The sequence below is a fragment of the Tachysurus fulvidraco genome, chromosome 1 (genome assembly GCF_022655615.1).
Source record: "Tachysurus fulvidraco isolate hzauxx_2018 chromosome 1, HZAU_PFXX_2.0, whole genome shotgun sequence".
In the NCBI taxonomy this organism is placed as follows: Eukaryota; Metazoa; Chordata; class Actinopteri; order Siluriformes; family Bagridae; genus Tachysurus; species Tachysurus fulvidraco.
Window position 1 is genome coordinate 36,562,415 of NC_062518.1, and position 16,656 is coordinate 36,579,070.

The window sequence follows — 16,656 nt, forward strand, 5'->3', positions numbered from 1 at the left end:
GCCAAAAGTCATGTGGACAAACCACAGAAGTTTTGGGATAATGTTCTGTGGACTGATGAAACAAAATTAGAACTGTTTGGGCCCATGGATCAACGCTATGTTTGGAGGAGGAAGAACAAGGCCTATGAAGAAAAGAACACCTTGCCTACTGTGAAGCATGGCGGGGGGTCAATCATGCTTTGGGGCTGTTTTGCTTCTGCAGGTACTGGGAAGCTTCAGCGTGTGCAAGGTACCATGAATTCTCTTCAGTACCAGGAGATATTGGATGACAATGTGATGCAGTCCATCACAAACCTGAGGCTTGGGAGACGTTGGACCTTTCAACAGGACAATGATCCCAAGCATACCTCCAAATCCACTAGAGCATGGTTGCAGATTAAAGGCTGGAACATTTTGAAGTGGCCATCGCAGTCACCAGACTTAAATCCGATTGAGAACCTCTGGTGGGACTTAAAGAAAGCAGTTGCAGTGCGCAAGCCTAAGAATGTGACTGAACTGGAGGCTTTTGCCCATGATGAATGGGCGAAGATACCCGTAGATCGCTGCAAGACACTTGTGTCAAGCTATGCTTCACGTTTAATGTTGTACGAAGTACTAAGATTGAATGTCACTTGGGGGTTGAATAAAACTGATAATGATGTGAGCTCAGAAAAGACATTTGTGGTTATTTCATTATAAATGTTATGTTATATTTGTCTGACCTACACATGCCTCTTTGATTTAATTGTAAGCAGGATGACTGAATGATCAATGTCAAACCGACCAAAACAATCAATTTCAGTTGGGGTTGAATAATTTTGAACACAACTGTATATGTGGCGATAATAAAGGCTTCTATGCCACTGTTCTTCTTAAATGATAGGAATATCCATATATTTTTCTTTATTAAAAAGTAAATTGCAATTCTCTAGAAAATTTTCTTGGTCTTTATTTAACTTTATGCACTAAGAAATGTGATATGTAACAACAAATGTGTTTTGCTGTGGTCTTGTATTGATTATACTAGCATCCAAAAGACAACATATGTTGACCAGCACACCAGCATCCCAGGCTGGTCGGTCAGCACACCAGCAACCAGCACATAATTGCTGGACCAGCATACCACCATCCCAAGCTGGTCCCAGCATGCAAAACATACCTTAGCTGGACCAGCAATGCTGCATGTTTTTTTTTTTTTTTTTTAGCAGGGAACAAAACAAATATAAACAAACCAACGTAACCAGAATATAATTTCCTAACATTCAAAATCATAAAACACATTCCCACTTGTGAAATGTAATCCCTTGCTGTCTGGTTTTAGATTTTGTTCGTTTGAACAACCAAACGCAGCACAGACGTCCGGCATCGTCCATGCATTTGAAGTACAAGAACATTGTACAAAGATGGCGGGGTTTTGACGCATTTTTAGGACCCCAAGGTGACGTCTATGCTCTTAGTCAAGCCTCACACTTACCAGCCAATCAATAAAAGAGGATACACAATAGCCAATCAGAAAATAGCACTATTGTATCTGGGTAAGATTTAACGCAACAATCAATAAAAAACAAACAAACAAACAAACAAACAAAACATATTCATTAGAGAGGGTATTTTCGATGGTCAGTATGAAGAAAACACGAAACAGCTTGTCTCTGGACGGGACATTGTCCTCAATCATGACCCTAAAAATGTCTGGGCTTGAGCTGAACTGTTATAAACGGGAGCAACATTACAAATGATAAAGGAGTCCAAACACAAGGCAACAAACACTTACGATAAAGAACACCAGTCATAATCTCTCTCTCTCTCTCTCTCTCTCTCTCTCTCTCTCTCTCTCTCTCTCTCTCTCTCTCACACACACACACACACACACACACACACACACACACACACACACACACACACACACACACACACACACACACACAAATTAATAAATGGAAATTGAACAAATACTTTGTATTTGGTTAAAATGTGGTCAGTGATAATGGTGAAACTTTTTTCTTGGGTGGGGGTGTCACTGGGAGTTGGGGGGTGTCAATGTCACTCTTGCCTGTTTTCAAAATTTGAGAGCCCTGAGAATATATTTCAAGACTCTTGTTTTAAAAAGTTTATCTGTGTTCAAAATGTGTTTAAGCACACAGAAGAGCAGTATCCCATATACACTACTGTTTTCTGAACTATTACCTTGAAGTAACTTACCTTCCGCGGAACTCTTAACCACAACGTTGCTCTGTAGGGACATAATTTGTCGACGAACCTCCCGACATTATTGTTTACATTTATTAATGAATCGGTTATGCTTCTATACAGCCCGAAAAAGACTGCATAATATTTTTAATTTGTTTTTGTCTTCATGGAGAGGAATCAGGAAGAAGATATAGACTGGGGAGAGCGATACAGACAGGATCCGCTTATTGTAAACAAAAGTAGTGTATGAGAGATGTTCAGTTACATCAGGACAGTGTGTGTATTATCATTACTGCTGTGATGGACAGGACGACAGAGGCTGGGGTTGTGGATACAGGACTGTTCAGACGATGTGCTCTTGGATTAATACCAATAGACCACCACCGAGTCTCCATGAAATCCAGCAAGTTACAGTAGGAGACAAACTAGCCTCGTTTCTGGGCTCTAAAGAGTGGATAGGGACTTGTGAGGCTGCTCTGGTTCTGGACCAGATGTATGATGTCGCCTGCAGACTAGTGCGCAGTGGGGCAACAGAGCTCGAGCAGGCGGCTCAGGACCTGCACTTTCATTTCCTCACCCATAGATCACCAGTCATGATGGATGGAGACAGGGACAACACATCCAAATGCATTCTGGGTGTGTGCACCGGAAAAGAAGGCAGCTACCTGCTTATAATGGACCCGCACTATTACGGCTCTGTCCTGGACAAGGAGTTTCTGCAAAAGAATGGCTGGGTGGCGTGGAGGAGATTTCAATCTCTCGATCTGAGCTCCTTCTATAATCTTTGTTTGCCACAAACATTAACACTGATTCTCATTATTGCCATCATGACATTGACACATTCTTAGAAACCTGTATTAAAAGCTTAATAATGAGAAAAATTAAGGAAAGAATAATAAAGACATGTCACGTCCCCGAGTGTATTTGAAATTAATGTACTATTTTATTTACTATCTATTTGAAATCGGGAAAAACATAGGCGTAAATTTCATTTAACAGTAGGGGGGGGGGGCAATTTTTGAAGCGGGGACTCAAATAATAGTCAAATTGTACTTATAAAGACATGTCCCCACAGTGAAAAACTTTGCTTTTATCATTATTATAGCATGGAGACATCAGGCCCAGCACCAGATATGAGATGAAAGGTGGGCTAAGTGATATTCCAAGTGGGCCGGTCGTATTGGGGTGGGGGGATCTTTAATGCTTTAATCTCTCATGTCTATAGTTTTAATACCATATATTTAAGACAATTGTTAGGATTGTTTGTTATTGTTGAGTTTGTGTTTTCTTCATTTTTAATATTTTTTGTACATTTTTTGGAACTATTTAGTAACTTTATATATATAAAAAGGGTTAACATGTTTATTTTTACATTCTCTCTTTTTGCATTTGTAATATTTTTTGACCCCTTAACAGATCCTGTATCAATTAGATTTGATAAATAGGGGCAATTCTTTTGCACTCATGTTTTTGAAGACCGCGGTCACGTTCTAATGCTGCTTTCCAGTTTCGAAAACGAAACGAAACGTCGAAAAGAACGTGTCATTTTCAGAGAAAGCAACACTGAACACTCGACACGGAAAACAAAAGCATGCATCGCGATCTACAGAATATTCAAGCCACAGCCGTGACTGATAACAACGAAAAAACATCTCTCTCTCCCTCCAAAAAGAGTTCGGGGGTATGATTTCAGAACCGGCTGGTAAGGATTCGCCCTGTTTGAATCATTCGGGACAGAATTGCTGCATCTTTGAGTGGGTGCTTTTGACACTATCGGAAGATGCAGATGAACTCGACTCATCTCTTTCTCCGAGCTCATTGCCACAAATGGATGAGGAGGTGGTAGCTGTGTCCTGGAGAGCTAAAGTGGTTTTCTTTTGTCCTTTCGGAACAAGAAATCTGTACATTTTGTATTTTATTAGGCTATATATAGTGTGTTAATCAAGTTCACTAACAGTTCTAATAAAGTTACTGTGACTGTCGTTTATTGCTTTATAAGCACGTCCGTTTACCTCAAAGGTTGCGTGAATGTGAATGAATGAGCTAAGTCTGTCTGTCTTTCTAGGAGGCGAAAAAAGGGGGTTGGGCAGAAATGAGAAAATAACGTATCTCGAGCTGAATTGAATATCGCACCAATTTTGTGATTGGCTGTTATGTGGTGTGGGGCCAGGGTGGGCCAAGCCTCTGATTGGGTGGGCCAGGCCCACTCTGGCCCCCCGTGGAGCCGGGCCTGGGAGACATTATGCGTCATTGTGGTTATTTTCAAAGTTTTCCTCAGGTTCAATTTTTCCTATTCTCCGTCATTTTACCTAGTCTATGACACTGCAAGGCAAGTTTATTTATACTGTAGCACATTTCATACACAATGGTAATTCAAAGTGCTTTACATAAAGAAAGTAAAACTATCATAAAAAATATTCACAACAATAAAAACAAGTAATTAAAAAAGGTTTCAAATTTTATTTAAAATTAATTAAGACACTTAAGAACAGAAAAGAAATTGATTATACAAAAAATACAGTGAGGTCAGTTCAGACGTAGCACAGTGCTCATTTGTAAATGCACAGCTAAACAATATGCCAATTGTGGCCGTTAATGTTAAGTTAACATTATGCCAAGTCGTCCCAAATAAAACAATGCATGGGAAACGGCTTTGGCGTGTTAGTTACAGTGCACTATGCAACAAGCTATTGTAAACAAGCTAACGTTAACTAGATAAGTAATATTTTAATCGCTAATATAGCAGATTCATGGAAAATTACATCGGTAATCAGCATTTTTGCCGCAACTAATTTATGAATGAGTCTGCATCAACTACATTAAAGAGAATCGCTTTATTTAAAGTGAATAAAATCCCCTACTTAATGGAGTTAATGAGCCGCAGCCACACACCTGACTCGTGTGTGCAGAGTAGGTGAGATGAACTGGGAAAGCAGGCAGTGGGTCAAACCACTGTGAGGAAGGGGTCTCAACTGTTTCTAAATGCATTTTTTGCGGATTCTACTTACACAATTATTTAGGTATACATACATATATTTTTCATAATAGAGAGTGCGATTTAAAAAAAAAAATTTTGGGGGGTGGGTTATTGTACAAACGATATTGTATTCGTGACACTAAGTGTATCCTCATGAGTTGTGCGCGTGCACGCGAGAGGGTTTCAGGGAGTGTGTCGCGTGCACGCGCACAACTTATTTTCACTTTCAGGGAAACAAAACTTAGAATGTACTTTCGATATCGACGAAGAGCAACTGCGTTAAGGAGCTTGTATAAGCTTGTATAAAGGAGGGTTCTAGCAAGGGCATGGTTCTTTTGATGATGCTGTTTTCAGTCACGTTTTCTAGACAAACACGTGAGTACAGACCTGGTAAACATCTGGTTTATTATCTTTTTTTAAATATCTGGTTTATTTGTTTTTAATATCTGGTTTATTAGCAGTTGTTTAGGCACTAAATGGTCTAAAAAATCAAATTGCTTAAATACTTATTACATGTATAAATGAGGACGTGTGTACCTGCACTTTTATATCCTATAAGGTTATAAACGAGCAATTAAAAAAATATATAAAAAATATATAATTCAGATTTTATGTCACATACATAAACATACACAGTATGATGTCGTGAAATGTGTATTAAAACTGTTCCTTAATGAAGTATAACTATAAAGGAAAAAAGGCAGTACATTTGGTGCAAAGAAGAGATACAATGAAAACGTGAAACAATAAAATATAAAAATAACATTATATCTGTACAATGAGCAGTTATTAGGGTGGAATGTGGTGTTATTTTAACTGAACACTGAACTGAATACAGCTCAAATTTGACCACACAATTAAATTATATTTATATATAATTACTGATGTCTGTGTCCCCTGTTTTTTTTTTTTACTATTATTTATTATATTTAACATTTATTTATCCAAGAATAATTTAAATGAGATTCACAACCGCGTTCTGTAAAATAGTGAACTTTGTGGTTCACAAACGGTTAACACTTCACTTTATGATTGGTTGTGCCTTTCTTATGTCCCGCCTCTCTAACCGACTTCACATTATGATTTGATGTGTCTTTTTTTAAACGTGTGTTTGTGTTTTTATTTATTTGTGTGTGTTTATCTGTTTGTGTGTTTTATTTGTGTGTGATTCTTTTGTCACAGGTAATTAAAAGGCTTATAAAACATGATTAGAAATGTTATTTGTTTTGCTGGCTAGAACTGGCAATATTTTAATCCATTATATGTATATTTCAAAATGATAGTTCATAAAACTATTTCATATCACTTCAGCACGGCCTACCCTATGCTCATATAAAGATCAAGCAATACTACTTTAGAATAAAAAAATTCTCTTCAAATTCACTGTCAATAAAGTTGTGACAGGAAGAACTTTTTGATCCATAATAAAATAAACATTTTAAGAAGTTGGTTGATCAAACCAAATCAGATCACTGAAGAACGCCCTTCTCTTGGCTCACAATAAACAACTTTACTGTGGGATTGTGAAGTAATTGCTTTTCAAATTCACTGTCTATCTTTCAAAGTAATTCAAATTTTGATTAATTTTTAAATGGACAGTTTAAATTGTAAGTTGATCAAACCCAGTCATATCACAATGGCCTATATTATGATCACTATAACAATCAAAATACTATAATGATTAAAAACTGCCCACTGACTGAATCATTGATTTAATGATATAATCAATGTAATGATTTTGAAAGGGAATTACTTCCAAATTCCACAGTAAAATTAGTTTATCTTTATTGTGCGCATAGAGTAGCTCAACATGAAGTGAACTGATTCAGTTTGATTAATTTGAAATGTTCATTTTATAATGGAATAAAAATTAGTGCTTTCTTGTATAATTATATTTACAGATATGGAGGAGGTATTATAAAACATTTACAGTAAAATTGGTTCATCTTTAAGACCGTTTATCAGTTAACTATACGATCGGAGTTGTCAGAGTGTAGCCTATGCTAGACCTGATTTGAATACAATCAATATCACATGTTACTGTAATATAATGGCAGTAAAGCGTAATTAATTGTGACAGTCATGATTAGTACGTATAATTAAAAAAAATCATAAAACTAAAGCAAAAAGTACCTCGGAATGCTTCTTGGGCATTTGGACACAAAAGCTGCAATGTTTTTCTTTTTCTTTTTGCAAGTAGTTATACCCAAGTTTACCGATATGAAGCACTCTAAAGACTCCATACACATTTTCCAGAAATATACCTTATTTTGCTGTAAATTACAAAGTACACGATAACACATGCACTGCTCAAAGCAGTGCAAAAGGGGAACCAGGTACCAGTACAAACATTAAACAGTTTCAAGTGGTTTCTTTGTCAAAATATTCTAAAAACCTCAGCATTACATGGAAATAAGTACAGGCAAAAATATTTTCAATATCTTCAAACTCAGGGAGGCACGGTGGCTTAGTGGTTAGCACGTTTGCCTCACACCTCCAGGGTTGGGGGTTCGATTCCTGCCTCCGCCTTGTGTGTGTGGAGTTTGCATGTTCTCCCACTGCCTCTGGGGTTTCCTCCGGGTACTCCGGTTTCCTCCCCCGGTCCAAAGACATGCATGGTAGGTTGATTGGCATCTCTGGAAAATTGTCCGTAGTGTGTGATTGTGTGATTGAATGAGAGTGTGTGTGCCCAGCGATGGGTTGGCACGTCCAGGGTGTATCCTGCCTTGATGCCCGATGACGCCTGAGATAGGCACAGGCTCCCTGTGACCCGAGTAGTTGATAAAAAATGAATGAATCTTCAAACTCTCCACAAACGAGGTATGAGAAGAGCATGTGGTGCAAAATTTAAAGCTCTCTAAAGGTACTGAATAAATACATCACACAAATGTCTCTAAATATGTTTTTGCCTAGTTTGGTTGTGGTGCTCGTGTTAATTTCAATGCAGACGTTCTTGGCTGGCACAAAAAAAAAGTTCACAGTCTTATTATCCAAGTTTTGAAACATTTTTTCACATATTTTCAATGTTTCAAATTTTACTACATATTACAGAAATATACAGTGCCCAGACCCATGCAAACTAAGAGAGCTAATCTTTAATTTCCCCTCATCTTGCCTCATACACTGATGATTTTTAAAGGTTTCTCCCTCATGTACCATGGCACGGTATCCAATTAATGTATAGATAATAGATCTCAATTCATCTAAAGAAATACGTCTTCCTGTGAATGCGCAGTACACAAAAAGTTGGTAGAGCTCATGTTTTGTAATTAGAGATTTTCTGTTCAATTTGAGGTTGTAGTAAATTGTCCTATTGAGTGATGAGACACTATTTTCCCAGAACATGAATTCACTCTTTCACCTGAACAAATTTATGGTAGAAGGAGCAGAAATGCAAGGTTAATATCAGCATTGTACCATGCTGTAAATCGAATTGATCCATAAACAGAGTTTCATATCCCTTTTTATCTGAAAACCCATTGTATCATTTATAATAAGTTTCTTCCTTTTTGTGGTGCCATGAGAGAAAGTCATCCTTGGTGAACCAAACAGAGGCTTACAGGTACTTTGGATGCGTTAATAGTGTGTTGTATCAGGTTTTTCTTCTTTTGGTTCACTGTAACAGTACTGTAGTGGTATCTGTGAACCTCTTACCTTATCTGAATTAAAGAAGCATATAGAACATTTTGTAAGTAGATAAGAGTTTGATGTGTGCCACTAAATAGATTGCTGACTTTAGTTTATGAATTAACAGATCATGCTTTATGTAACAGGGCAGACTGACTAATCTGGATGATCCATGTAAAGATGCACTATTTATTAAATATATAAATAATAAATATTATATATAATATAAAACTCATACACAGAGTAATCCAAAGTTAATTTCAAGATTTCAGACATAAATCTACTTACAAAAGTAAATCAGAAAGTTTAGAACACAGTGTGTGCTACTGGCAGTTGTGCAGCCTTCATAGGTGCAAGGTCCAGATTCTCTGTCATGCTTTAGTGTTTGTGTAAAATTTCAGTAGTTTGACATGGGTATTGCTAGTCCTGTCTAATGCCATGGGTACTGACAACTGTTATGACCTGTCTAAAATGAATAAAATAATATGTATTGTGAACATTCTGCCATATAATATGTAATAAGAAACATTTTCAGTCTTTGGTATGTTTTCTATACATGTTGACATCCATAAAATGACTTCCCTGTGTCTAAATACTTCAAATATACCTTTTGTTTTGTTTGTACAGTTTGCCCCTGAAAACTGATTATCATTCTATGCATAATGGAGAGTTCTGATGAAGAGGTATTCACTGAGTTCAGCTTTTTATTTATTTGATTTCCTGATTGTCATGCCAGGTTATTTGATAGATATTTGTTTTAACTCATCATTCAAAATGTTTAAATATTCCCAAATCAAGCAGTTTGAAGACGCCAAAGATTTTTTGGACGAAGATCTACAAATAAATCTTTCTGAAACACAGTCTGCGACGCCACAGCTAAAAGAGGATACAGTCACTCCAGAAGGTATTTTTATAAAATCTTTAGATCACTTTCTGACACAAACACAAGAGTTGATGTTTGCTGAGTTGAAATATATTTTTGTTCCACAGACGTTCCTGCACCATATGACATTTTAGTGCAGTCCATTGGGACTGATTTTGCTAGACTTCAGTGGAAATGTGTAAACAGCATATCAGCCTTTGAGCTGAGGTGCTCCAGCAGCACATCCTCAAGCATCCAGACCCTTGCACATCATTATGCTGAAGTGTCAGGACTGTGCCCAGGCACTGAGTACACTTTTACTGTGGTTGCAGTCTCAGAAAATGGAAAACAGAGTTCTGCAGCCAAAGTCTCTGCATATACAAGTAATAAACAGCCTAAGGTTTTTTATTGACAAATGTCTAATAACATCTCCATTAAATTCACCATGCCATTTCAACCACAACTCTGTTTTCATTACAGTTCCAAACCCACCTGAAAACATCACGGTTGAGAGTATTGGTAGTACATCAGTTACACTATCCTGGCATCCACCTGCTACCTTAGAGAAGAGGTACCATGTGCTGTGTTCCCACAATGGAACAACTGTTCATGAAGAAGAAACAGAAACTAACACACTAGTTATCGATAACCTGTCTCCAGGAAAAACATATTCCTTCCACATTGCAACAGTGATCAAAAATGGCAGCACGAGTGCGACAGCTGTGTTAGATACTCTTACTCGTAAGTATTTATACACTTTGCAAATCATTACATTTAATGGCAACTAGTTTTTACCTAAACCTTTGATTGGGGTGGTTGAAATGTTTTCTTTTATTTTTGTTCTTAATAGCAAGCAATCTTGAGCGATTTCTTCATGACTTGGGGCTGAAACAACACCTCATTGATAAACTCTCACTGAGTTCTGTACTACAGATAGACAAGAGCACAGTGACAGATGATCCAGCACAGACTCAATCAGATTTACCAAGGCTTTTCCTCAAGAAAATTATGATGGTCAATGTGACTGCAAGAAGTGTCAAATGTGCTCCAACTACTGATGATGAAGATTTGAGTTTGGATTTGTATAGAGATCTGGAGAGCCTTGACCTCAACCAGGACCTTAGTCATAAAATAAATCCTTTAGACATCATAACTGCACTCTTCCTTTGCTCAGACAATTTTCTTCAACAAGAGATTGCCTTCAAAATGTCTATGTGCCAGTTCTCTGTGCCTTTACTGCTTCCTAATTGTGACACACAGCAGAGCATGCTCATGCTTTGGGCCTTAAGAGATATTGTGAAGAAATACAGACCACACTCCTTGTCTGATCCAAGAGGGTTTGTGGAAGACAGGATTGTTCTTGCTGAACTACCTTTGGTGTCCTTTGTAAGACTTGGAGACTGTAGTATTTCCAAATCTCAAATCTTGAACAAACTGCTCAGTAATCCACAGCAATATCATGACACATTTGTGCACCGTGACATGGACTGTGGAGACATCCCAAGAAAAATATCAAATGGTATGGTGGAGATCAGCTGGTACTTACCTTGTGGAAGTAAAAACATAGACATCTTCCCAGAACCTTTGGCTATTGCAAACCTGAGAGGGGACATAAGTACATTTGAAACTCAGTACTCATTCCTGTGTCAGATTTCTACAGCAGTTTTTGTATTCTTTGACAATTTTGAAACCAACTATCAGCTACTCACCAATACAAATGTAAAAGCACAGTTGTTTTTGGTGGGAAATGCAAACACCAAAGCCTTCAATCTGGATTTGTTGAAAAAAACAGCTGCTGCATTGAAGTTGAAAAGAAACAACATCATTCTCAAGACAAAACAAAATGATGCAGATTTTGTCACAAATTTGTGTTCTGCTGTGAGCGATGTTGTTAAAAACAGTTCTATGAAAGTACAACTTGAGAAGATGATCACTGTTGCACATGAATTTGGAATTTTGATTGATGAAGACAACAAGGAGTGCCAACATGCAAAAGAAAATGCAAAGGAAATTAACAGCAAGATTCAGGACTCAATAAAGTTCAAGGAAGAACAGCTCCCTTTGCAGGGTGAGATCTGGAAGAAACTGGGAAAAATAGAGAAAGAGGAGTGTAGGCTTCGTAAAGCTGGGGATAAGAACATTGAGGAATATAAAGGAGAACTTACTGAACAGAAGATAAAACTCAGGAAGCAGCAAAGCAGCTATGAAATGTCAGAAGCCATGTCCTGCTTCATAAGTGCACTGTCAAGTTCAACTCTTGAGAGATCCTTCTTCCTGAAATGGATGCGAATGAATTTGGACAATTTATCCCGTGAAAATCTGTCCAAACTTAGAGAAAAGTACAAGGAGAAATGTCAACAATCATCTGAGAAGAAGGAGGAGATCGCAATACTGGACAAGCAGATCTCAAACAGTGCTTTAGGAACTGAACACTTTTTGAGGGAAATGGGGCAGCTGTATGAAGCTGCTGTCTCCCTTCCAGAAAATATACAATCACGAGAACAAATGCTACACTTACCTAAACTGTGTGCTGAGCTCCTTTTAGATGGATTCCCTCTTGAACTAGTTGATGGAGATGCTTCAAATATACCCCTGAGGTGGATTAGTGATGTACTGAAAGAGCTGAATACTTTAGTGCAACCCAAGAATAAGATCATGGTAGTCACAGTATTAGGAGTGCAGAGCACAGGAAAGTCTACCCTGTTAAACACCATGTTTGGGGTTCAGTTTGCAGTCAGCAGTGGAAGATGCACACGAGGAGCGTTCATGTTGATGATCAAAGTCACTGACAGCTTCAGAGAAAAAGTTAACTGTGATCATTTAGTGATCATTGACACTGAGGGACTGAAATCTCCTGAGCTGGCACAGCTCGATGACAGCTATGAACATGACAATGAACTGGCTACACTTGTTGTTGGACTGAGTGATATTACCATCATCAATATTGCCATGGAGAACTCCACAGAAATGAAGGACATTCTGCAGATTGTGGTGCATGCATTCCTCAGGATGAAGGAAGTGGGCAAAAAACCCATGTGTGCATTTGTGCACCAGAATGTAGCTGATGTATCAGCACATGACAAAAACATGAGAGACCGGAAGCTTCTTTTAGAGCAGCTGAATGAGATGACCGAGGCAGCAGCCAAGATGGAAAACAAAGAAATGTACAAGAAGTTTACTGATGTAATGGCGTATGATCCAGAGACTGGTAACTGGTATATACCTGGGCTCTGGCACGGAAACCCACCAATGGCACCAGTGAATGCAGGCTACTCTGAGGCTGTGTATGACTTCAAAAAGAACATAACCAACGTTCTTGTTAACAAAAACATATCTACCAACAACATTGAAGAATTTCTGGAGTGGACAAAAAGTTTATGGAATGCAGTAAAATATGAAAATTTCATTTTCAGCTTTAGGAACAGCTTGGTAGCTGATGCATACATGAAGCTGTGCACTGAATTCCATAAATGGGAATGGTCTTTTAAAAAGGACATGTATAAGTGGTTAACATCTGCTGAAACCAGAGTGTCCAATTTTGAGATAATGAAATCCAAATCTGACAAGACAAACCTGCAAGATTTACTGAGGAAACTGAAAGATGAGGCCTCTTCAGAACTTGATAAATTGGAAAAGACCATTTTGGAGAACCTCAACAAATACTACGAGCAAACAGAGGGTCATGTCTATCTCGTGGAAAAGTACAAAGAAGACTTTGTAAACAGTGCAAAATCTCTCAGGAGGGAAACAGAAAACTCAGTGCTGAACAAACTGGAGGCAGTTATTGAGATTAGGAAAGGTAAGAATAATTTGGACAACATCAAAAAAACACACACTGACAAAATGGAGAATAAAGTGCTCAAACTTCTGGAGGAGCTCCGGAAAAACAGACATTCAGAAAGTATGTCTGAAGAAGAGCTTAACAACATATTTGAAAACATATGGGAGGAAACAGTTAGAGAGCTGTCCTTTACTGGCTTGCGTAGACGAACCATATCTGACAGTGTTTTTAAGCAGTTACGAATGAACATGAAACAAAAAGGAAGTTCTGTCACTCAAAGGTTAAACAGAGTGAATCTGGATCAATACGGCAAAGAGAAATATGTTGTAGCAGCAGATAATTTTTTTAAAAAAACTTTAGAAATGATGAATGTTTATAAATTTGAACAAACAAGGAGACTGCAACAGTTGGCAGACAGTGCCATTGACGCATGTATGCAGTCAATTAATGACAAGAAAGAAAGAAAATCAGATTATCATGACACCTACATTCAGGAGATCCTACATAAAATTGACACAAAATTGACTTCATTAAAGAAACTGAAAGTTTCAGATGAATTTGAACTGTCCCTAAAGCTGCACATTTGTGCTATCTCTGCGAGAGAATTCCAGGCCATGCATGACAGTTTTAATGAAGAGAACGACCCACGCCGATGTCTCGAGCAATCCAAAGAGAAGTACCGTGCTGATTTTAAAGATCTGTTCAGTAATCGTGATCAGTGTCAGAAGAAGGCTGCAGAATTCGCACTGTTCTGCCTCAGTCCTGCAGTTGAGACATTCATATGTAACTCACTGGGACTAGACATTATTGACACAATGCTGCAAGGGGAAAATGCATTTCAATTTAGCACACGTTCATTTTTCCAGTTCTCTATTCTAAAACAACTTCTGGATGACAGTAATTTTGAGAACTATGTGAGCTACATAAGTTCTTATGAACGCTTTGTTAAAGACTGGATATTAAAACAAATCGAAGTCAGATTTTCTAAAGGAAACAAACTTTTTGAGCTGGAAGAGCAGCATCTCAAAGGAGCTATTATGGAGATAAAAAAGGCCATCAGAAAAGCACAACAAGAGACAGATGAAGATGAAAACATTAAGGGATTTATTCAGAACATTTGCAGAGAGCTTGGAAAAAAACTTGTCATTACAAATTATGCAGCAGTCATGGTGTTGAACAACGCCAAACAGGAACAATTTTCCCACTGGCTCATGCAGTCTGTGGAGGAAATGCAAGAATCTCTGAAGACTAAATTCAAGAAGGAAGTCATTCTGAGAAAACTGAAAACACTCAAAATCAAACCACAGGATGAGCTGTTCAAGCGTGTATTTGGCTGCGGGAAACAGTGTCCATTCTGTAAAGCACCATGTGAGGCAGGAGGAGAAGCTCATACACATCACTCTGCTTCTGTACACAGACCTCAAGGACTTGGGTTATACAGGTTTGAGCACTCGGTGAAATTAATCACCAACATTTGCTCTACTGATGTGAACACTGAAGCCCAGTTCAGATGCCTAGAGACCAACCATGTGTTCCATCCTTACAAGAAATACAGGGAGATCTTTCCGGACTGGCACATCCCTGCAGATCCCAGCATAGAGGCCTCAGACTACTGGAAATTTGTTATGGCAAAATTTAATGATCAGTTTGCGCAAGCGTATAATGCAAAACCTGCAGATATTCCCCCAGTGTGGAAAAAAATCAAAAAGAAAGCAGCAGAAAATAGTCTGAAGGAGTGTTTTAGTATCAAATAAATACCAGTGAAAAATCATAAGTATAAAAGTGATTAAAGAAAACTTTTTTTGTGATTTCAAAATGCTATTGGAGTCTTTCATCTTATCCTGCCATTAGTACATCTTGACAACTTGTGACAACTTGGCAACTTGTCTTTCCTTTAGCTTTCTCTTTTAAAATCTTTTAAAACCAGCAAAGAGAATACTGTGCATTTTAATACCACTGAAAAGCACAAGAATTAGAATTATGTCTTTGGATGTGAAACTTCACAAATTAATGATTCTGTTTCTTTAATTTGCTTCTTTCCACATTAATGATTTCATAAAACCAAATCTATCTTTAAAATCTAATTCAGTTTCATTAATCATCAGTTTAAGTATATTCATGCAACACTGTTATGTACTGTATGTAACATATTTTCTGGCATATAGTTCAATCAAAACTTAGATCTTAGTTAATAGACGGTATAATACTAAAGTAATCACATCATTATTGCCTTGTAATCAGAATCAATGTAACCTATTTAACTTTCAATAAACCTGTGATTCTGTCTAAAACAAACGTTCATGTGTATAAATATAAGCTCATGGAGCACTTGGATAATAGGAACAGCTGTACACCTACTCATTCATGCAATTAACTGCTGGGCCCACATTCATAAAGTTTCTATCAGTGATCTTAAAGAGCTCCTAATTTAGTTTATTTTAGAGAGGAGGCAAGGCTGACCCTGTTACTAGGTATGACATTTTTTTGAAGACAGTGATTGGTTGTCCAGTAAAAAAAAAAAATTACCAAGTCCTTTTAAAATATGGTCTATTATAAGCCTTCACTTTGTCTCTACATTAAGACTACATACACTGTACACTGCAGTGGGCACAGACAGAGCAAAACAGCTGAGGACCAGGGTCTGTATTAATAAAGATTCTTAGTGCAAAGAGTTGCTCTTTTTAAAATGAAAGAGAAGATCCTAGTAAAGATAAAAGATATTCATAAGGCATCGTAACCCTTAAAAGTGCTCATAAGGTTAAAACATGTAAGTAGAACGTGTCATACCTAGTAACATGGTTTATCCTTGCATCCTCTCTATGATAAAATTGTTGTATTTTCCTTGTTCAACGTTGCAGTTGCAGTTGGTACTGATAGATACTGATAGTTGGTACTCTTTAGATAATATTCATGAGATCATTATTTTATGTTTAGTTTAGCCTAGATTGGTCTAGTCTTGCTTTAATCCTTTCTTTATTTTTCTTTTTTCTTATTTTTGATTATTTTGCCTTTATTTGTTAAATTTGATTATCTAATAAAGACTTTCACAATCTGTCAGAAGAAAAGGAAAGAAAAAGAAGACTAAAGATAAACGCAAGGAAATGAGTTAGAGGAAATGAAACGGGAGACGGGTGAATTATTTCTCTAATCTTCTTCCCTGATTCTAATGCCTCTGCTTCGACTCTGGGGCTCGCTTTGCAATTTCTCCTGAAACAAATGTGGAGTTATTATTATTGTTAT

General features: G+C 37.5%; 2 protein-coding genes across 5 annotated transcripts; both read left to right on the forward strand.

The window, feature by feature from the left end:
• The first annotated feature begins 2,214 nt into the window (after positions 1 to 2,214).
• ufsp1 (UFM1-specific peptidase 1 (non-functional)) lies at positions 2,215 to 4,151 on the forward strand. Its single transcript, XM_027164943.2, is given in 2 exon segments — positions 2,215 to 2,412; positions 2,414 to 4,151. Coding segments are annotated over 2 exon segments (681 nt in total). The 5' UTR covers positions 2,215 to 2,335; the 3' UTR covers positions 3,018 to 4,151.
• A 1,228-nt stretch (positions 4,152 to 5,379) lies between these two features.
• Positions 5,380 to 15,232, forward strand: LOC113654694 (interferon-induced very large GTPase 1-like). Of its 4 annotated transcripts, none has more exons than XM_027164961.2 (6): positions 5,380 to 5,521; positions 9,401 to 9,456; positions 9,572 to 9,677; positions 9,764 to 10,018; positions 10,116 to 10,376; positions 10,486 to 15,232. In XM_027164961.2, the coding sequence occupies exons 2-6, from the start codon at positions 9,436 to 9,438 to the stop codon at positions 15,168 to 15,170; spliced, it is 5,328 nt and encodes a 1,775-aa protein (XP_027020762.2). In that variant the 5' UTR covers positions 5,380 to 5,521; positions 9,401 to 9,435; the 3' UTR covers positions 15,171 to 15,232. The 4 variants fall into 4 exon arrangements, with proteins under 4 accessions (XP_027020762.2, XP_027020765.2, XP_027020763.2 ...); XM_027164964.2 differs by having other exon boundaries at positions 9,575 to 9,677; XM_027164962.2 differs by lacking the exon at positions 5,380 to 5,521 and adding an exon at positions 7,824 to 8,708.
• The last annotated feature ends 1,424 nt before the right edge of the window (positions 15,233 to 16,656 follow it).

Coding starts and splice junctions, on each gene's coding strand:
- LOC113654694 (XM_027164961.2), top strand. CDS start 9,436: ATGGAGAGTTCTGATGAAGAG. Junction 9,678..9,763: donor GGATACAGTCACTCCAGAAG/GTATTTTTATAA, acceptor TTTGTTCCACAG/ACGTTCCTGCACCATATGAC. Junction 10,019..10,115: donor CAAAGTCTCTGCATATACAA/GTAATAAACAGC, acceptor TTTTCATTACAG/TTCCAAACCCACCTGAAAAC.